The 17,166-nt window shown below is 39.3% G+C and overlaps 1 protein-coding gene across 5 annotated transcripts in view; it reads left to right on the plus strand.

Moving 5' to 3' along the window:
• Positions 1-17,166, plus strand: part of LOC131229708 (probable E3 ubiquitin-protein ligase HIP1) — a 34,262-nt gene that overhangs the window by 5,151 nt on the left and 11,945 nt on the right. For 4 of the 5 annotated variants that reach the window (XM_058225701.1, XM_058225699.1, XM_058225697.1 and 1 more), the window contains one exon: positions 12,731-14,622. In XM_058225701.1, coding sequence (XP_058081684.1) covers positions 12,844-14,622 — 1,779 coding nt within the window. In that variant the 5' untranslated portion in view covers positions 12,731-12,843. Of the gene's footprint in view, positions 1-12,724; positions 14,623-17,166 lie in introns of all 5 variants that reach the window. The other variant, XM_058225700.1, reaches the window with a different exon arrangement.

A 17,166-nucleotide genomic window follows, 5' to 3' on the forward strand; every position in this document is an offset into this window, starting at 1 on the left:
ACCCAAGCAAAGGTTGAAGATTGTCAAGTCGACTGAAGGATTTTGAGCTTTTCCATAATTTTGAAGTTTGCCTGGCCTAGCCTTCCACTTGAGTATCTTTCCCGTATTTGGAAATCTTCTGCACAATCCCTTAATTGTGCAACCACCATAATCAAAATTGAATGGAGCACTTGGCTAAAAACAAATGGAAATATGATCAGATGCTATTCGCGGAACCATCTATTGCACCACTGCAGGTAACGTAGTTTGTGATATTGATATTGTATCAGTTGATACGACCGTATCATATCCGTATAGGGCTGAATTGGAACCTAAAAAATTTAGGCCATATCAGCCCATTTCAGGCCTTATTGGCTGATATGGGGCAAGCTGATATGGGGCAAACAGACACCAATACAGGCCCAATACAGGCTGATGCGGCCCAAAGGCCCAAATTTGTTTTTTTTTTTTAATCTCATTTTCTTCTTTCTTCATTTCTACCATGGAGGAAGCTTAAAAGTTATTAATCTAGGCCTATTTTCGAGAGTAAAACAAAAGAGTTGAGTAGGGTTCAATGAATGGAAACGGGATGGATCATTTCTGGAAATTAGAAAAAGGGTAAACTATCATCTTCTTCTTCTTCTTTTTTTTTTTCCATCTTATTCTGTTTTATTTCAATGTAATAGGCCCTAACTCACCAAATTATGCTTGATTTTTGTTAGATTATGGTCTATTTGGTTGACTTTCAACAGGTCAAGCTGACATATAACATTCTTATCGAAGAATGGTCTGATGCACCATTAGATACATTTCAAAAATACCGATAAGATTGATTGTTGAATCTCTCTCTCTCTTGCTTAATTCTTTGGCTTAAAAAATTTCAACTGACATGATACAGATAAATGACTCCTGTATTGTATTGTTTTTTGGCTGGGCTGATAAGCCCCCCAATACCGACATTCAGAACCCCTTTCCCAGTCGGTCATCACCAAGAATCTATTCGTGTAGCCTGCACATAACCAGAAGCTGCATGTAATGTTTCCACCTGAAGAGGGAGTTCCACAAGATTATTTTAAGCTATGAAATAGACAAATTTGCTGGAAGATGTAGTGTTGTGTCTCCCACCGAGTTTTATCCTTTGAGAATTGGATGATGTTAAAATCTTTGCCAATACGCCATGGAAGGGCCCACCAGCTGTACATTCTAAAAATCAGTCTGTAGCCAAGTGCTATTTGGCTTGCAACATTTCCAATTAAAATTATCTCCAATAACAGATTACACAAGATTGGGAGAACAGACCTTTGAGGATGTCATTCAACCTCCTGCCCAAGGTATGCAAAAGTGGTCACGTAATGGCCTTTATGGTCGTTATGTAATGGTAACAGTTGCCACCGTTACATGTTACAGGGTGTAACGGCTGTAACAGAAAAAAACGATGGCTGTTACCCCCGTAAAGGCCATGTAATGGTCCGTTACAGGTTTTCTTCATTTTTTAAAAAGAGACCGTAACGGCCGTTACTGTAATGGCCTGTATCGTAACAGTAATGGTGGTGGCTGTTACGGCCGCCGTTACCATTGTGGAATACCTAGCTCCTGACCTTCCAATCGCTGAAGTAAATGCACACTCTTTGCCACCGATGTCCCAAAGATTTTCAATGGTTCTGTGATTTACCTCTTCCAATTTTGTTCATTATATCTGGATTTCTGTTACTGATCATGTTTCTAGATTTCCCATGCTATAGGGGTGTCCCATGCGATGATCTTCATTTATCAGTTTTGGAGGTGATGCATGTAGGCCATCCATCATCATAAGATGGACCCCCTTTGATTGTAGGGCTGGATGTAGATTAGTCCATACTAAGGATATTTTGGCCTTAGATTTAAAATAATTTTTGTAGTTATTTCGCATTTGGATTTGAAAGTTAAATGTCAATCTTTATGGTATTGTTTAGATTTAAATCAAATCCAGGGCATGCCCTTGGAGGGTGGCCTACTTTGTGAAGTGCATGAGTTGTGTGCTGGATTCCCTATTTCTTTTTTCTGCACTTTTAAGGAGTGCCAATGAAAGGCAGATGAGTTGGCCAAAGTTGTTACAGATGTGATGATATTCTAGGACAGGAGACACTCGGTTGAGCTTAGGGGGCTGATGTAGTATTATTTTATTGGGTATTTCTGTTTCTCTGTGCCATTTTCATCGTGTTTAGTGGTGTGAGAGGATGTTGCTGAATGGGTTCTGGTGTTTTGCTCCCCTTGTTTGAGGGATGTTGCTGTTTTTCTTTCTCTTTAATAAAATTTCATTACCAATTAAAAAATTTAAATTAGAAAAGACTGATTTGATATATCTCTTTAGATATGGTAATCAAATAATAAAAAAAGGCAAGAGAATCCATACACTGATGAAAGCCAATAGATAAAAGGACTAAGTGGATTACTCACTGCATACTCTAAACCGTTGATTTCCATATGTTTTTTTGTCAGACCATTCAAAGACCAAGATTTTTGACGCATAATGTGAAGGTCTGCATCTGTGACATTGGAAGATTGTAACAACCGCCATCTTTGGGCCTCATGGGCCCCACCTCAAGCATGGGTATCTGGACCGTTTGGTCAAATCTGACAGTCTGGATTTTCTTGGCTATTTGGTCCACTTGGACCCACCAAAGACGATGGTGGAGGCCATCATGAGGTGTCCCCTTATCCTGCACACATTGGATTAAATTTTAGCCCCAATGGCTCTCACACCAGACCGGTGTGCTATATGACCCAACTGTATGTCCAAAATGTGACCAGTGACTGTTGGCCCACTTTTGGAGTATCAAACAATGCAGGAACAATGTGAAATTAGTCTTGTTTGAAGGACTATTGAGTTAGCTTCCAAGGTGCCCAAAATCACATAATTCCTTTGTACCGTTTGAGTGTGTTATAACCGATTTCGTGGACACTTGTACTTGAGTGACATGAGTTCAGCAGGTAGCTGGATTTGAAAGGTGTTGATCGCTGCATTGTGGGCCCCAGCAGTTGACACAAGTGTGGATAGAAGATACAAGGACGCTGAATGTTTTTGGGTTGGAAGCCACTTAGTGATTGGTTGGTATATTATTAGCTAGAGTCCTCTCTTATCTAGAGTCTTTATTAAGATAGAGACCATTGGTTGTTTTGTCGTTCAGTTTTATATCATCAGTTGGTTTTGTTAAAAACTTAAATTTGATTGGCGTTGATAGTTGATAGGTGATGTCATAAAATAATTGGGCTTTTAGGAAAAAAAAAAAACATAGTACTCTATTATGAGAAGAGAGAGATGGCTATTGCCATTTCTTTGAGATTTATTGTGAAAAGAAAAGGGGACATCCCCCCTCCTTCCTTTGATCATCTGGGTTGCAATTCTCCTCATTGACTACTGGCGGTAAGTTTGTTTCGCAAATTGATTTTCCCCATGGTGTGTGGTTTTTCTCTCATTAGGTGGTCCTTTGATTGTTTATTTGTTGACACTGTTTGGGAATGCTGTCTACTAGTCTATAACTAGTATAAAAGAATGCACCTCAGCTTCAATTCATAAGTCATCATGATAATCCATACACTGATTGTGTGGATCCACAGGGAACTGTCTCGCCTTAAAGCGGGCGGGGACGCCTTGTCGTCATAAAAAAAATAAAATTCCATACACTGAACTGGAGGTTTTATTTTTTTATTGTTTTAGACCCATTACTCTCAAATATAGACTCTTTGACATTGCTTGAACCAATGAAAACAAGACACATTGACTATGAATCTATGAAAGGAACTAAAATAGCTGTAATAAAGTCTGAATCTCACCTGACTTCGTAAACAGTCAGCAAACAAAGAGTCCAAAAGATTCTTAGTCAGCAAACAAAGAGTCCAAAAGATTCTCACTCCTATTATTCCATGGATGCAACATGTGTGTACAAACAGTTGATTTTTTTGGGTGGTACTATTGATATAAAATCTCCGGATTTCATTAAAATTCCTATATATATCTACTAGTTGGGTTTTATGCACACCCGTCTGAGTTGGGACTGCAGTACTATATATATATATATATATATATATATATATAGCATGTAGTGAGTCAATCATCCACTTAGGTATCTTATGAACAAAAATGGTGATATTGTTCCTCCATTGATCAAGAATTTCAATCTCTGGGAAGTATCATGATCATCCAATAAAAGGGTTTCAATTTATTCAAATGAACGATTTGAACGCCTAGTGATTCTAACAACTGATTGCAAAGTTGATCATTCGGGCCTTTTGAATTCATAGATGTGGATCTCAGACCTATGAATGGGGATATTCCCAATACTCAGAAAGAAAAAAGGAAGTGACTTGGACAAAAGGAAACGAAGTGACTTAGACAAATCTTGTTTGTCGATGACCTCGGACCACCCTTTGAGCATACATTTGAAGCACATGCAAGGCCGTATGCTTCTGTATGTATGCAGATTGGCCTTAAAATTGGCAGTCGGATGATATATAGAATCATTTGATGTACTAGAGATCTGTTTCAATTGGAATACCTTGTAAATCATGTGTGTAGAAGCTGTGGACAACTGCATGGCTGTAGAATCAGACTGTCGATCTCACCACTGAGTGGACCTGTTGATCTCACCTTCAAATCAGACCGTTAAACCGTTGGGCTGGGTCAGATCTGACATGGACCCTTGATCTAACCTGGATCCCTGATCAGAACAATGTGGATCATTGACATCATTCTAGCAATCTAGATGGATGTATGATCCTTTTCATCCATCTGGACTGTCCAATCATTCAGATCTTCAATCTGTATAGTTGGGTTTGTCAGATCTATAATCAAAGCAGTTGGATAGGTCCAATCAGGGCCATACATGCAATCTGATAAATTGGTATACGATCGGCATCTTACGTCATGAATGGATCTTTATCGCTCTTGTGGAGTCCTGGGTTCATAAGGCGTGATCATGTTGGCATGTAATTGTGTGTCTTGTTCTCAGCACTATTGCCTAGCACCTTCCCCTCAACAATCCTGTCTTGCTTGCTTGCCATTTGGGGTGGGTGTGTTATAGTGGGCTGCAGTAAAAACTAGGTGAAATCGCATTGGCTGATTGTAGAGCTTAGCAAAGAGGAAGGTTGATATCTAGCAGGCAGATTGTAATACTTCTGCCAATCTACTAGTAAAGCGACCCCAAATTATTGTGAGAATGGCTAAGATGACGATGATGATAGGTGATCGCTTATCGTTGTGGCTACACCTTTATCTTATTTTAGTTACCATGAAATTGTTTCGTATGGAATCGATAAGAATAAAAATGCTTAGTAAAAGAAGAAGGTTGATATCTACCAGGCTGATTGTAATACTTTTGCCAATCTACTAGTAAAGCTACCTCAAATTATTGTGAGAATGGCTAAGATGATGATGATGATGATAGGTGATCACTTATCTTTATGGCTACACCTTTATCTCATTTTAGTTGCCATGAAATTGTTTCGTATTAAATGGATAAGAAAAAAATGCTATACATTAAAAATGCCTTCAAGATTTGCAATGTTGGTGACAGTGGTACTTGCATTACTGTGATTTATTATGGAGTTTTTCATAATAGGGAACGTGTTGTTTGGAGCTATCTATGCTAGAATGCTCTGAGTTATCGGAAACACCTTAGTATCAAATGTTTTGGCTAAGGTAGTGTTACTAGGATCCTAGGAGCAGTTTATGTGTTGGCTCCTCTTATCCTTTGCTTTGATGAATATATGTATTTCTCCACTTTCTAAACAAAAGTTTTGTCATTGTTTATAAAAAAGAAGAGAGAAAGCTAGTTGTTGGTAGTGGTGGTAGCAACAACCATGAGAAGCGAATGTGTAATTTCTTCAATCTCAGGTATTGTCTAGGTAATTTTTGTTAGTTCTTCCCTTGGCAAGTCTTGTTTCTGTGCATTTATGTTGAACTAAATGGGCATTTGAAAATAAACAAGATTTAAAAGTGCCCCTAGAAGCATGTGTAAATAACAAAATACCAATTGACGATGAGTTGTCAGAGGAAGATATTAGATATTGTTTGTAAAAAGAGTTGCAAGATGTCTATAGAAGGGTAGGTTGAGGAGGAAGAAATCATGTGGAGTCAAGGGTTTTATGGCTAATGGAGGGGGATAAATACACAAATTTATCAAAAAAGAAAAAAGAAAAAAGAAAAGACAGACACAATTTTCATAGAATGGGAGGTGTCTTGCTAGAAGAAGATTTAAACATATCCAAAAGTCTTGAGGTAGATAGGGTTAAGAAAGAAGAGCCATAAGAGATGCGACACGTTTGTTGTATTCGATCAAAATCTCGACAAGGGAGGATTTCGGCCAACCAAAATTGGAAACTCTAGCTTTTGTGCAAATCACGAGTAAGCTGTCGGCTTCCTTGAGAAGCCTATTGAATTGGTTAGGAGGCCATGGATCAATTGGGAGAGAACAACACTCTGGGTTTTATGGCTATTCAAATGCCTTTTTACGGTGGTCTGTGAAGGCGTCAAGAGGGATATGATTGACTTTATGCTGTAATTTCAAGAGGGATATGGTTAATGAAGACCACAAACCAAGCTTTGCTTGACTAGTGGTGTGGAGACTTGACGAGGAAGATAGTGTAGTGTGGAAAATGGTGGTATCATTGAAGTATGGAGATGGTTGAAGAACCCCTTGGGCATCAATATGTAGGAGTATTGATATCAGGGAAGCCGTTCTGTATGTGGAGAATTTCTTTGTACCCAAGTATTGCCTTTGAGATTGACAATGGTATGATGGTTATATTTTGGGAGGTCGCTGGTGAGGGGGATTAATTCGTGTGATCTCCAATTTTAGAGGGAATCTGAGGGCGCAAAGGATTCTATTAGTTTATTGAAGCTTTTAAACAGTGTGGAGTGTGGTTTAGTAATCAACAAATATGAATATAGTATGGTCATATTGTATTTATATTGGCCATGGTTGACATGAGTTTTAGGGGCTTGCATTACATTAATGAAGACCATGAATCAAGCTCTACTTGACTAGTTGGTGTAGAGTCTTGATGAGGAAGATGGCGTGGTGTGGAAAATGGTGGTATCGTTGAAGTATGGAGCAAGGGAAGATGGTTAAAGTGCCCCATCGGACATAAATTTGTAGGAGTTTTGATATCATGAAAGCCATTTTGTATGTGGAGAATGTCTTTGTGCTAAGTTTTGATTTTGAGGTTGTTAACGACATGATGGTTATGTTTTAGGAGGTCGTTGGTGTGGGGGATCAAATATTGTGATCTCCAATTTTTAGGTGGAATCTGACGGCGAGGAGGATTCGATCAATGTATTGAATCTTCTGGATAGGGTGGAGTGTGGTTCAAAAGTCAACAAATATGGATACAAAGAAGAAGATGGAGGAGTAAAATGGTAGAAATAAGAGGGAGTTAAGGAGTTTTGTGGTAGAACTTTTAGGATAGGGATGGAATAAGAAGAAGATGGAGGGGTAAAATGGAGAGAAAAAGAAGAAAAAAATGATGGCTAAGCATGGGTAAGGGCATGAGTTGCATGAGTAAAGCATGGGCTTGTTTGACTAGTGGGGAGAGAGACATGAGTGATGGATGACTTGATTTGACAACATTGAGATTTGTGTAAGCGGGGCCTGTGTGCATTGTGTGGCCAACCTCAGATTGTGCAAAAACTGCAACTTCTAATCTAGGAGTCGTAATGGGGCGCACCGCGCGGCGTTGGAATCATAGCGCCCGTGCGGTCGTTAGGATATAAGTCTTGGGGTTTTGCAGAACTAAAATATGGTCGCGATTGAAACTCGTCGATTTGATCCGCCAGGAACATGCCGATGTCGAAGTTGAAGTGTACAAAAAAGGTCTCACGAGGTTGGGGGTCGTACAATTGACATGTGTTTCATGGGGTGAAATGAGGGGCTTGAAAAATAAAGATGGTTAGTGGATCAGGCTAGTGCTGGGTCAAGGTTGGCCCTACCATGGCTCTGACCCTAATAGGGCTCAAAAGGCCTTGTCTTTACAGGGCCTAGCTGGGCCAAGGTTGACCGTAGAAGGAAAAAGATTTAAGTGATCAACAATTTGAAAGTCCAATTAAAGAATTTTTACATTCTTTCCGGGGTAAAGAATGTAAAATCTTGTAAACTTGTGTCTTTACTTAGTTTGTAATGCCGGGGTTGTATTCTTTTCCACAATGACTTTTGTCATAACAGCTCATTAATAAAATTAAATCAATTATCATTAAAACAAAATAATTTATTTATCCTCCATCTATGGTGACTTAGCATATAAATGGTTTGGATTGTTGAAACATGATCGAAATCCAACAAGTGTCATGTGTAGTGAATGGGAATTGCTCACAAGTTCCTTTAAATCATCCAGTCTTATTGCATCATGGTGGCCCACTTGGTGATTGGATTGGGCCGGGCCAATCACCATTGGCCCTGTACTAGCCCTGTGTAGACACCAGGTGGAAGTTGCTAAGGGCTTGTTTGGTTACTTGTGTTTGTCATAGCAGCTCATTAATAAAATTAAATCAATTATCATTAAAACAAAATAATTTATTTATCCTCCATCTATGGTGACTTAGCATATAAATGGTTTGGATTGTTGAAACATGATCTAAATCCAACAAGTGTCATGTGTAGTGAATGGGAATTGCTCACAAGTTCCTTTAAATCATCCAGTCTTATTGCATCATGGTGGCCCACTTGGTGATTGGATTGGGCCGGGCCAATCACCATTGGCCCTGTCCTAGCCCTGTGTAGACACCAGGTGGAAGTTGCTAAGGGCTTGTTTGGTTACTTGTGTTTGGAATGCATTGGATTCCAAATCCCATATACATTGGAATCCAATGCGTTTGGAGTCTTCAATTATGTTTGGAATCTTGTAATTGGAATGCACTGGAATCTTTTTTTTTTTGGTAGCTTGTGTTTTGAAAGCATTAGAATCCTGTATTATATTTGCAGAAGCTTGAATTTGACTAACTAAATCATCTACAATATTTTAAAATGGCGTATGTGTGTAACAATGTATATAGTCATTGTAATAAGCCCATCAAAACATACTCTTTGGTTAAAATTGAGGTAATTCCAAGCCTTAGATGGGCCACAAATGTGGGCCCACAAACCTGCGATTGTCTTTTTTCACTAGGTTCAATAGGTTTTGGGTCAAAGACAATCCATCTAGGGCCATGGTGATGTGTACGTGAAATCCACTCTCACCAGTAGATGGGTCATCCAACATTACACTCAGGGCCAAAAATTCAAGTTGATCTGTGATTTAGGTGGGCCACACCAGAGGAAGAAATTGGGAGAGAAACGTCCACCCTTGATTTTTACAAGGCCCGCTGTAATGATTATATGAAATCCACTCCAACCATTAGGTGCCACACAAAGATTTAGGTATGGGTAAAAAAATCAAGCTCATCTATGATTGAGGTGGGCAGGAAAACCATTTGGATGGTCCGCCTTACCTGGACATTGTTTCCAATTGTGGTCCACCTAAATCACAAAGGGGCTGATTTTTGGGCCCTGAGCCTAACATGGGATGAAGCACCTGGTGGTCAAAGTGAATTTCGCATAAACATCATGGTGGGGCCCACGTGCACCATTGTCTCATGTGCATGTGTGATTCTCCATCTCAGTTTTGAAGTTCTTTAACGTTGGAAAGATGAGATGAGTTTGGAATCATAGCACTATGCTGTGATTTAAAATCCTTGCTTTTTGGGGATTTGGAATGCATTCAAATCCAAATACTCCCAACCAATTTTCTGCCAAACGCAAAAAGGTAGGTTTGGATTTGGAATACACTCAAATCCAGGCTATCAAACGGCCTGTAATTGCTTAGCAATGAGGAGATAATCAGGATTTTCTATGCTGCAAGATGCTAGAGCTACATACATCTTTAATTGATGTTTGATACCATGTTCCTAGTACTAGTATCATTACATGTATCAGTGACTGGGAATACAGAGACATGTATCGATGACCGGGAACACGTAAACATGTATCAATATGGCTGATATTTGGAAAAAAAAAAAAATCGCTAAGGGAAACATTGAGGAAAAGGTGGAATTTTTCAGTGAAACTGCAGAAGATGTTAAAGACGTGTTTATGCATTTAGGAATAAAAATATTGCAAAAACAACTGTACATAAGAAATTTCCATCCGCACATATCCATTACACATCCATCCATCATCCATACACGATCCATCCTTCCAAACGTATATGCATACATATATACGTACATGATACATCCATGATTGGTCCATCCATCGATACATGCATGATACATCCATGCATCCATCAATCAATCTTTCTATCTATGCATACATGCATATGTGCATGCGTACATTCATACATACATTGCATATGTTGTATGTCTATACATGCATAACACAGCCATCCATCCATGCATACATACATTGCATATGCAGTACGTCTATACATGCATGACACATCCATCCATCAATGCACACATCAACACATGCATACATGACATGCCCATCCATACATGCCTACATAATTATGAACCAATAAATTATTATTTTTTGAAATAAACAGATTTTTAATTTATTTTTCTTAATTTTTAAATCATTGAAAAGATTTTTTTCTCCAAAAAAGCAACACATTAGTAATTAAACAGCTATCTGTAAATGCATACAACCAAGATATATTTAACAAAGCAACAATATTATTTGTTCCAAATAAAGCATTAATATTTCAATTTCATAAATTTTAAATATTGAAAAATTATTTTTCTAAAAAAAGAAATAGTTTTGGTGAATTGATAGATAGGCTACATCTCATCAACATTTCAAATTGCCACACTTCAATTACTGATTTTAGGGGAGAGCATGGAGGATATTAGGATTTCCTTAATTTCCCCCAATTTTCACTGCCCAAATGTTGATATTTCCAGCTCAAATTCTTGTCAATGCATGAAAATCATGCATAGACATGGGTTTCTAGTGAGATCAAAGCTATCAATGCTAAGGCCTTTTTAATTTTTTGTTTGTTTGTTTGTTTGTTTGTTTGCTTTTCTCAATTTCCTATTTTCTCACGTTTTGTTAGCTGATCCTAATTCTTAGCAACCCCCGGTTAGTTGGGGATGAGACTTAGATGATGACGATTTCTCACCTTTTGAGTTCTGGCCTGGTTTCACTCTCGAGTGGCAATTTCTCCCCCAAATGTGAGATTTGATTTACAAGAAAGGAAGAGTAGTGGTTGGAATCCACTTTAAAATCCAAATCCCTAAAGAGAATTGTTTTTTTTTTTTTTTTGCTAATTCACAAAAATATTGTTTGTTTGTTTTTTTTTTTTTTTCCTGCTAATTTTTCATTATTTTTTTAAAAAATATTGTTCCACGGTTTTCACAAATTTTCTTATGAGAACCCTGTATCGGCGATAAAATTGGTGATATCGCCAATACATGTAAATATATGTACTGGTAGGCTAGCGATTTATCAGCTATGTTGGCATATCGCTGATATTCTGGTGATACATGTGAAAATATCACTGATAGAAAAAATTTTCAACCAAGTATTTTTATCAGCCATTTGGAGATACCAATAATATCACCGATATTATCAATAATATTGGCGATATTAGGGACTCTGGCTGGATATAATAAACACAATTACATCATATAAAGTTCAATGCTTGATAAAATGTGGTCAATAAACCACCTGTGTGTTGCTTGACATCTTTTTCCAAGCTCACACTGTGAAGATACTTGTGAGAGCTATTTCACATGTAAAAGTGTGCCCTAGGGTTGAGCTAGAACTTAATGTTATGAACCTTCATAATTACTATATGTGCTTTTCATTTTGTTGTTAGTAAATCAGTAGGTGCTAAGGATCGATAATGGCAACTAGGTCGAAAAAGCAAGCCTTATGTCCTAATGAGGGGAGCTGGGATGGTATATCAGACGTGTGGCATCATTGCATGCAATTAGTGCTTTATGTTTGTCCTGATGTCAGTAAATTACTAGAAGGCTTGTCTGCATGTGGGAGGTGCCAGTTTGAATAGTATATGATTGGCCTCACCCGTTTCGTTTTGTCCGAGAGAGGTGGGAAACTGTTTAGAAAAGAACTGCAAAGCATTCCTGCTTTAGCTTGGGACATTTTTGAAGAATCCAAAATCCAGCACATTTGGATTTAAAGCCTTTGGATGAAAAGTCTGAAAAAGTTCCAGTATTCTCCTCCATTCCAAAGCGTCTGTAAGCTCTGAGTTTTGTCAATACTCATATATTGTTGACCACGGATGGCATGCATTTAGTTATGAAGGCTGGAGGTTTTGCATATAACTTGAATATTTTATGACTTAACAAGTATTCATGCCTTATATTTTCTGCTCCAGATTCACTCATTTGTAGTTCAATCTACACTCTTATCAGTGTATACTTGAAAGATATGCTTCAATCCTACACAAGCATTCAATGTGTTATTTTGTATTTTGAAGTGTCAGATTCAATCTACGTATTATTTGTGTATACTGTCTACTGGAAAGATATGCTTCAATCTTGCTTCTCTCTCTCTCTCTCGTGATATGCTTCCAATCTTTCTGTTTTGTGTAAGCTTATTGTGATATGTCAGAAACATTTTGACATTATGTAGCTTTTGTCACATCTGAGCATCAGTTTGTGAAGCTTATTGTGATATGTCAGAAACATTTTGACATTATGTAGCTTTGTCACATCTGAGCATCAGTTTGTGGGTCATGCACCACTAACTCTATGCATGTCTTTTGTTCTAAGTTGCAGGTTTCAGGATTTCAGATCTGTAAGAGAAGTGCTACATTTGACACCTACTTGCACTAAAGTATTTTTTTGGCACCTTCTAATCACTTTTCAAGAGGGAAACAAATCTGACCCTAATGCAAGGGCAAAGGGGCACTGTCCAATCCTTGCCCGAGACATTTGAATTTGACCATGCGTCTAGCTCAAGTAACCCTGCTGTTGATCAACCACTTTACTGGAATAACATGCTAAATCCAGTAGATATGCGGAATTCGCCAGATTTTCTATACTCTCCTGGTGATCCGAATATTTCATTTACGAATACCGTCAGTCATGAAGATGGGAGCTTAACTAGCTGGAATCTCAGTGGGCCTAGCTCTAGCAATCATGCACAAAACCAGTCCAGCCATGAGGAAGCCAAAATGGACCATGGTTGGACAGCTTCTGTGACAACTCATTCGGGATCTGGCCTGAGATTAGGAGAAAGGAGATTTGAACCATCTAACATTCTTACGTTGGAAAATGTGAATATAAATCTCAATGCTAATCAAGATGCCAATGGGCCTTTCCATCTTCAAAATTCCAGTCCTGATGACGTGCCTCCTAATGCGACTTTCAATGCTGGCTTTGTTGGAAATGGTGGCCAGGTCATGGAAGCAGGTTTATGTCCTAATCTGTACAAACCAGGTGGATCAGAAACTGAGCAGATTCCATCTGCTGGCAGTTCCAGTGATGCAACTCCTTCAGGGACTGTTGACTATCTGGCTGATGATAATGATGGTAATAGGCCTGGTTGTTCACTGGACAGTAGGCGTTTATCCTGCAAACGGAAAACCCTTGAAGGAGTTTCGGGATCGTCTTCTTTAAGTGGAAGTCCAAGCTGCTTTCAGCGTGCTGAGAGCAGCGTATGGCATACAGTTCCTGCTAGGCATAATGCAGCAAGTAGCTCAAATATATCTAGTTCTGTGGAGCATTTTTCTGGTGTCAGTCAAGATGAACAGATGAACCCAAGATTTGATGTTGGTATGAGAATACCTTCTGACTACCATCCTGCATTAAGCATAGCTGGAAATGCAGAAACACCGCAGAGAAATTTTCGTATGAGAATCAATCCTGCACATCAACAAGAGTCAGCCACGCCTACCCTTTGGACGCCCCCAGGGAGTGCAATTCGGCGTTCTCATATTTGGTCATCCCAGCAGCCATCATCGTCACGAGTTCTTCCAATTAATCAGCCCTTGGATTCAAGGTCGGCAGCAGCCAGTACAAGTTCCCAAACCCAATCTCGTGCACCACATGTCCCTGGTTTTCCACAGAATGTGCACCCTTTCCCATGGAATGGGGCTGTTGATGCAAGATCGGGTAGTTCATCAAATTCTCCTGTCATTTCAGGAGAGAGAGCATCTGCTTTACGAGAGGAAGGTAATTCACGGAGCATGCCAAGGAGCATACCGGAGCTTCCGATGTTTGTGCCAGCGACTGACATCAGACATCTAACGCAAGATCCTACAAGCTGGAATTTGGCCAATGGGAATATAAATATACCTGGGAATGTGGCTTCTGGTTCACGAATTGGCTCTAGTTCTGGGGTCCATCCACCACCAGCTCCTTCTACGTGGATACCTCATCATAATCCTCCTACCCGCCATCATCGAAGGTTGTCAGAAGTTGTCCGACGATCGTTTCCATCTAGTGGGTCTGGCTCAGTTGGTCAAAACAGTTATTTTCCTCCACCACGCACAGCTCCTGCTTCGTCACATGAGATGGTGCTTCCATCTGGAGCTGGTCACCAGGTGCAGCAATCATATTTGAGGTCAGCATTCTTGATGGATAGACAAGGTGATGGTGTACTAGGAGTTCCGTTATCATTGCGGACTCTTGCAACCGTTCCTGAAGGGAGAAGCAGACTATCTGAGGTTTGTCTTGAAACAATTGCATTTTTAATGTTCTAATGTACATGTTATTACTGTTGTTTTTATTTCCTCCATTTCCATATCACGAGTTCTATACGTCTTTGAAATCTTGTGGAACATGGTGCTCAGCTTGGAAAAAGCATAAATTGAGCTTGCAAAAAGCATAAATGTTTTATCTGAATTGATTTTGATATACTTTTGCAGTGTTATTATTATTATTATTATTTTGTTAGGGATTTTATTCTTCTTAATTTCTACATTCCACCCTGAAGATCTTCCTTTCACTGGGAACTTTCAGAAACTTTATAAATGTCAGCCTCTTTATGTCCTGAGATTATTTCATGGACATGTAATCTGAATCTCAACTTGTGCATGTGCCTTGTTATTTTGGGAGTGTCACAAACACATCCAACCATTGGACTGGTGTGCTCCCCATCCCTCCCACCCTCTCTCTCTCTCTCTCACACACACACGCACATCAATCTCAGAAGTGCTAAAAATGACCATTTTGTCCTGTGATCAGTGTTGTCTTGTATGAATTAGCCAAACATCCGTAATTTCTGGGTACTACGGTAAAGGCACACCTTGTTGTTGATTTTCTGGGTACTACGGTAAAGGCACACCTCGTTGTTGATTTGTAAGCTGTTTTCTACATTGTTGTATTCTGACTATTTTTTGGGGGAAACCATGTTACAGCTTGATAATTTGGAGTGGGCCATAAAATTTTGATCAAGGTTCTGCTGCTGCTACAGTTTTCTGAAGGTTGCAACAATTGTGTAAAGCTTCATGCAGCATCCTTGTTTATTTGGAAGGATAATATTGATCATTCGAAGATGGTCCCCTTTCCCCCCTTTTCTTCAATGATCCTAGCACAGCCTCACAGTAGTTGTACTGAGTTGGCATTTTGTTTTGTTTTATTTTTTTTGCCCCCAAAAGTGAGCCAGTTATGTTGTTTTCATTTGGTTTTTCTGTTTGCTTTATTTAGACATGTTTATGCCCAAAAGTGAGCCAGCTATGTTGTTTTTATTTGGTTTTTCTATTTGCTTTGTTTAGACATATTTGTGCATTTGTGAGGGTATAACATGCAAAATAATCAAACGAGTTTGTAACAACCGAAAATTTATGCAATTGCTCATCCCTCGACAATTCCGATGCTACAACATTTTTGTTAAATTGCTAGGATTGATATGCTTTATCTTCATCATTGTAACCTTGTCCAAACCATTGGGGTGATGATGAAGACATCAGAGGACCTACTTGGGTGTACCAGAGATGTAGACGACCACCCACATTAGCGCAACTTCCTTTGCTGATGGGAGACGAGTTCTAGATGGGGTCCGTCGGACCATTTTGAAGACCCCACATGCATTGGACGTGCATAAGGAAAACACCACTTTGGGATGGTGTATGTGGGAGACCATTTTAGTCATAAGATTTTTATTTCGTGTCGATCTGACTATTGAATCTTGTCGATCAAGCCATCGGGCCTCCATATCTTTCAGATCTGAGCCCCTTGGACTCTGATCTTACTTCATTTATGGTTTTTTTTTTTTTTGTGTTATTTTTAGGATTTATTTGATGGATGAGATTGATAATAAGTGTTTTAGTTTTCTTATTTTAGATGATGGGCCATTTCACTTGAGTGACTGGGGTTGGATGTCCAACCTTAGTTGAGTTGTTGAGAAGAAAAAAAGAAGAGAAAAACTCTATTATGTGAAGGAAGTTTTTTCCTTGTTTTTTAGGGTTTTTGAGAAACCCTCATTTCCAATTGAATTGTGGAAGGGTAGAGGCTAGTTTGGTGGTGGATTTTCCAAGGTGCATCCTTCATCTTTCTCTTCTTCAAAATGGTATTGTTCTTCTCTTATCTTCCTCTCCTATCCCTTGCTACCTTCTCAACCCATCAAAACCCTACCCAATCCTCCATCTTTTTCTTTCATTTTACCTAGCCATGTGTGAACTTGCACGTGCGTCCGTACGGCCAACCACGTGTGGGCCCCCGTTTGGGGTTTTTCCTCTTTGATTTTCCTACAAGGTCACAGAGGACCGCGTGCTCATGCGCCCTGTAAAGAGTCGCGAGATCATTACGACCTTGAGGAAAGGGTTTTGAAGAGCGTAAAAGTCAACGCTCCTAGTTTTGATGGTCGCTTGAACCTGAAGCATTTCCTTAACTGGCTAGTTGACATGGATCACTTTTTTGAGTGGCATTATATGTTAGATCGCCATTGAATGAGGTTCATTAAGATGAAGTTGACGAGTCAAGCCAAGTTGTTATGGACTAATACAGAATGGAAGGCAAAGCGGCGTGGAGATGAACCCATTACATCTTGGGTTGAAATGAAAGAACTTAAGGAAAAATACGTCTTGCTCTCCTACTGTGCTCAACTTTTGGACCAGTGAGAGGTATTCAAAATCAGTTACGTTGCAGCCGTAACGACCGATACGTAACGATAACGGCATCAACCGTTACGCGATTCGGCCCCGAAACAGGGCACTTCTATTTTTTAGGTTCGTTACGGCACATAACGGTCGTTACGGTACCGTAACAAA

Source organism: Magnolia sinica, chromosome 16 (genome assembly GCF_029962835.1).
Source record: "Magnolia sinica isolate HGM2019 chromosome 16, MsV1, whole genome shotgun sequence".
Lineage (NCBI taxonomy): Eukaryota > Viridiplantae > Streptophyta > Magnoliopsida > Magnoliales > Magnoliaceae > Magnolia > Magnolia sinica.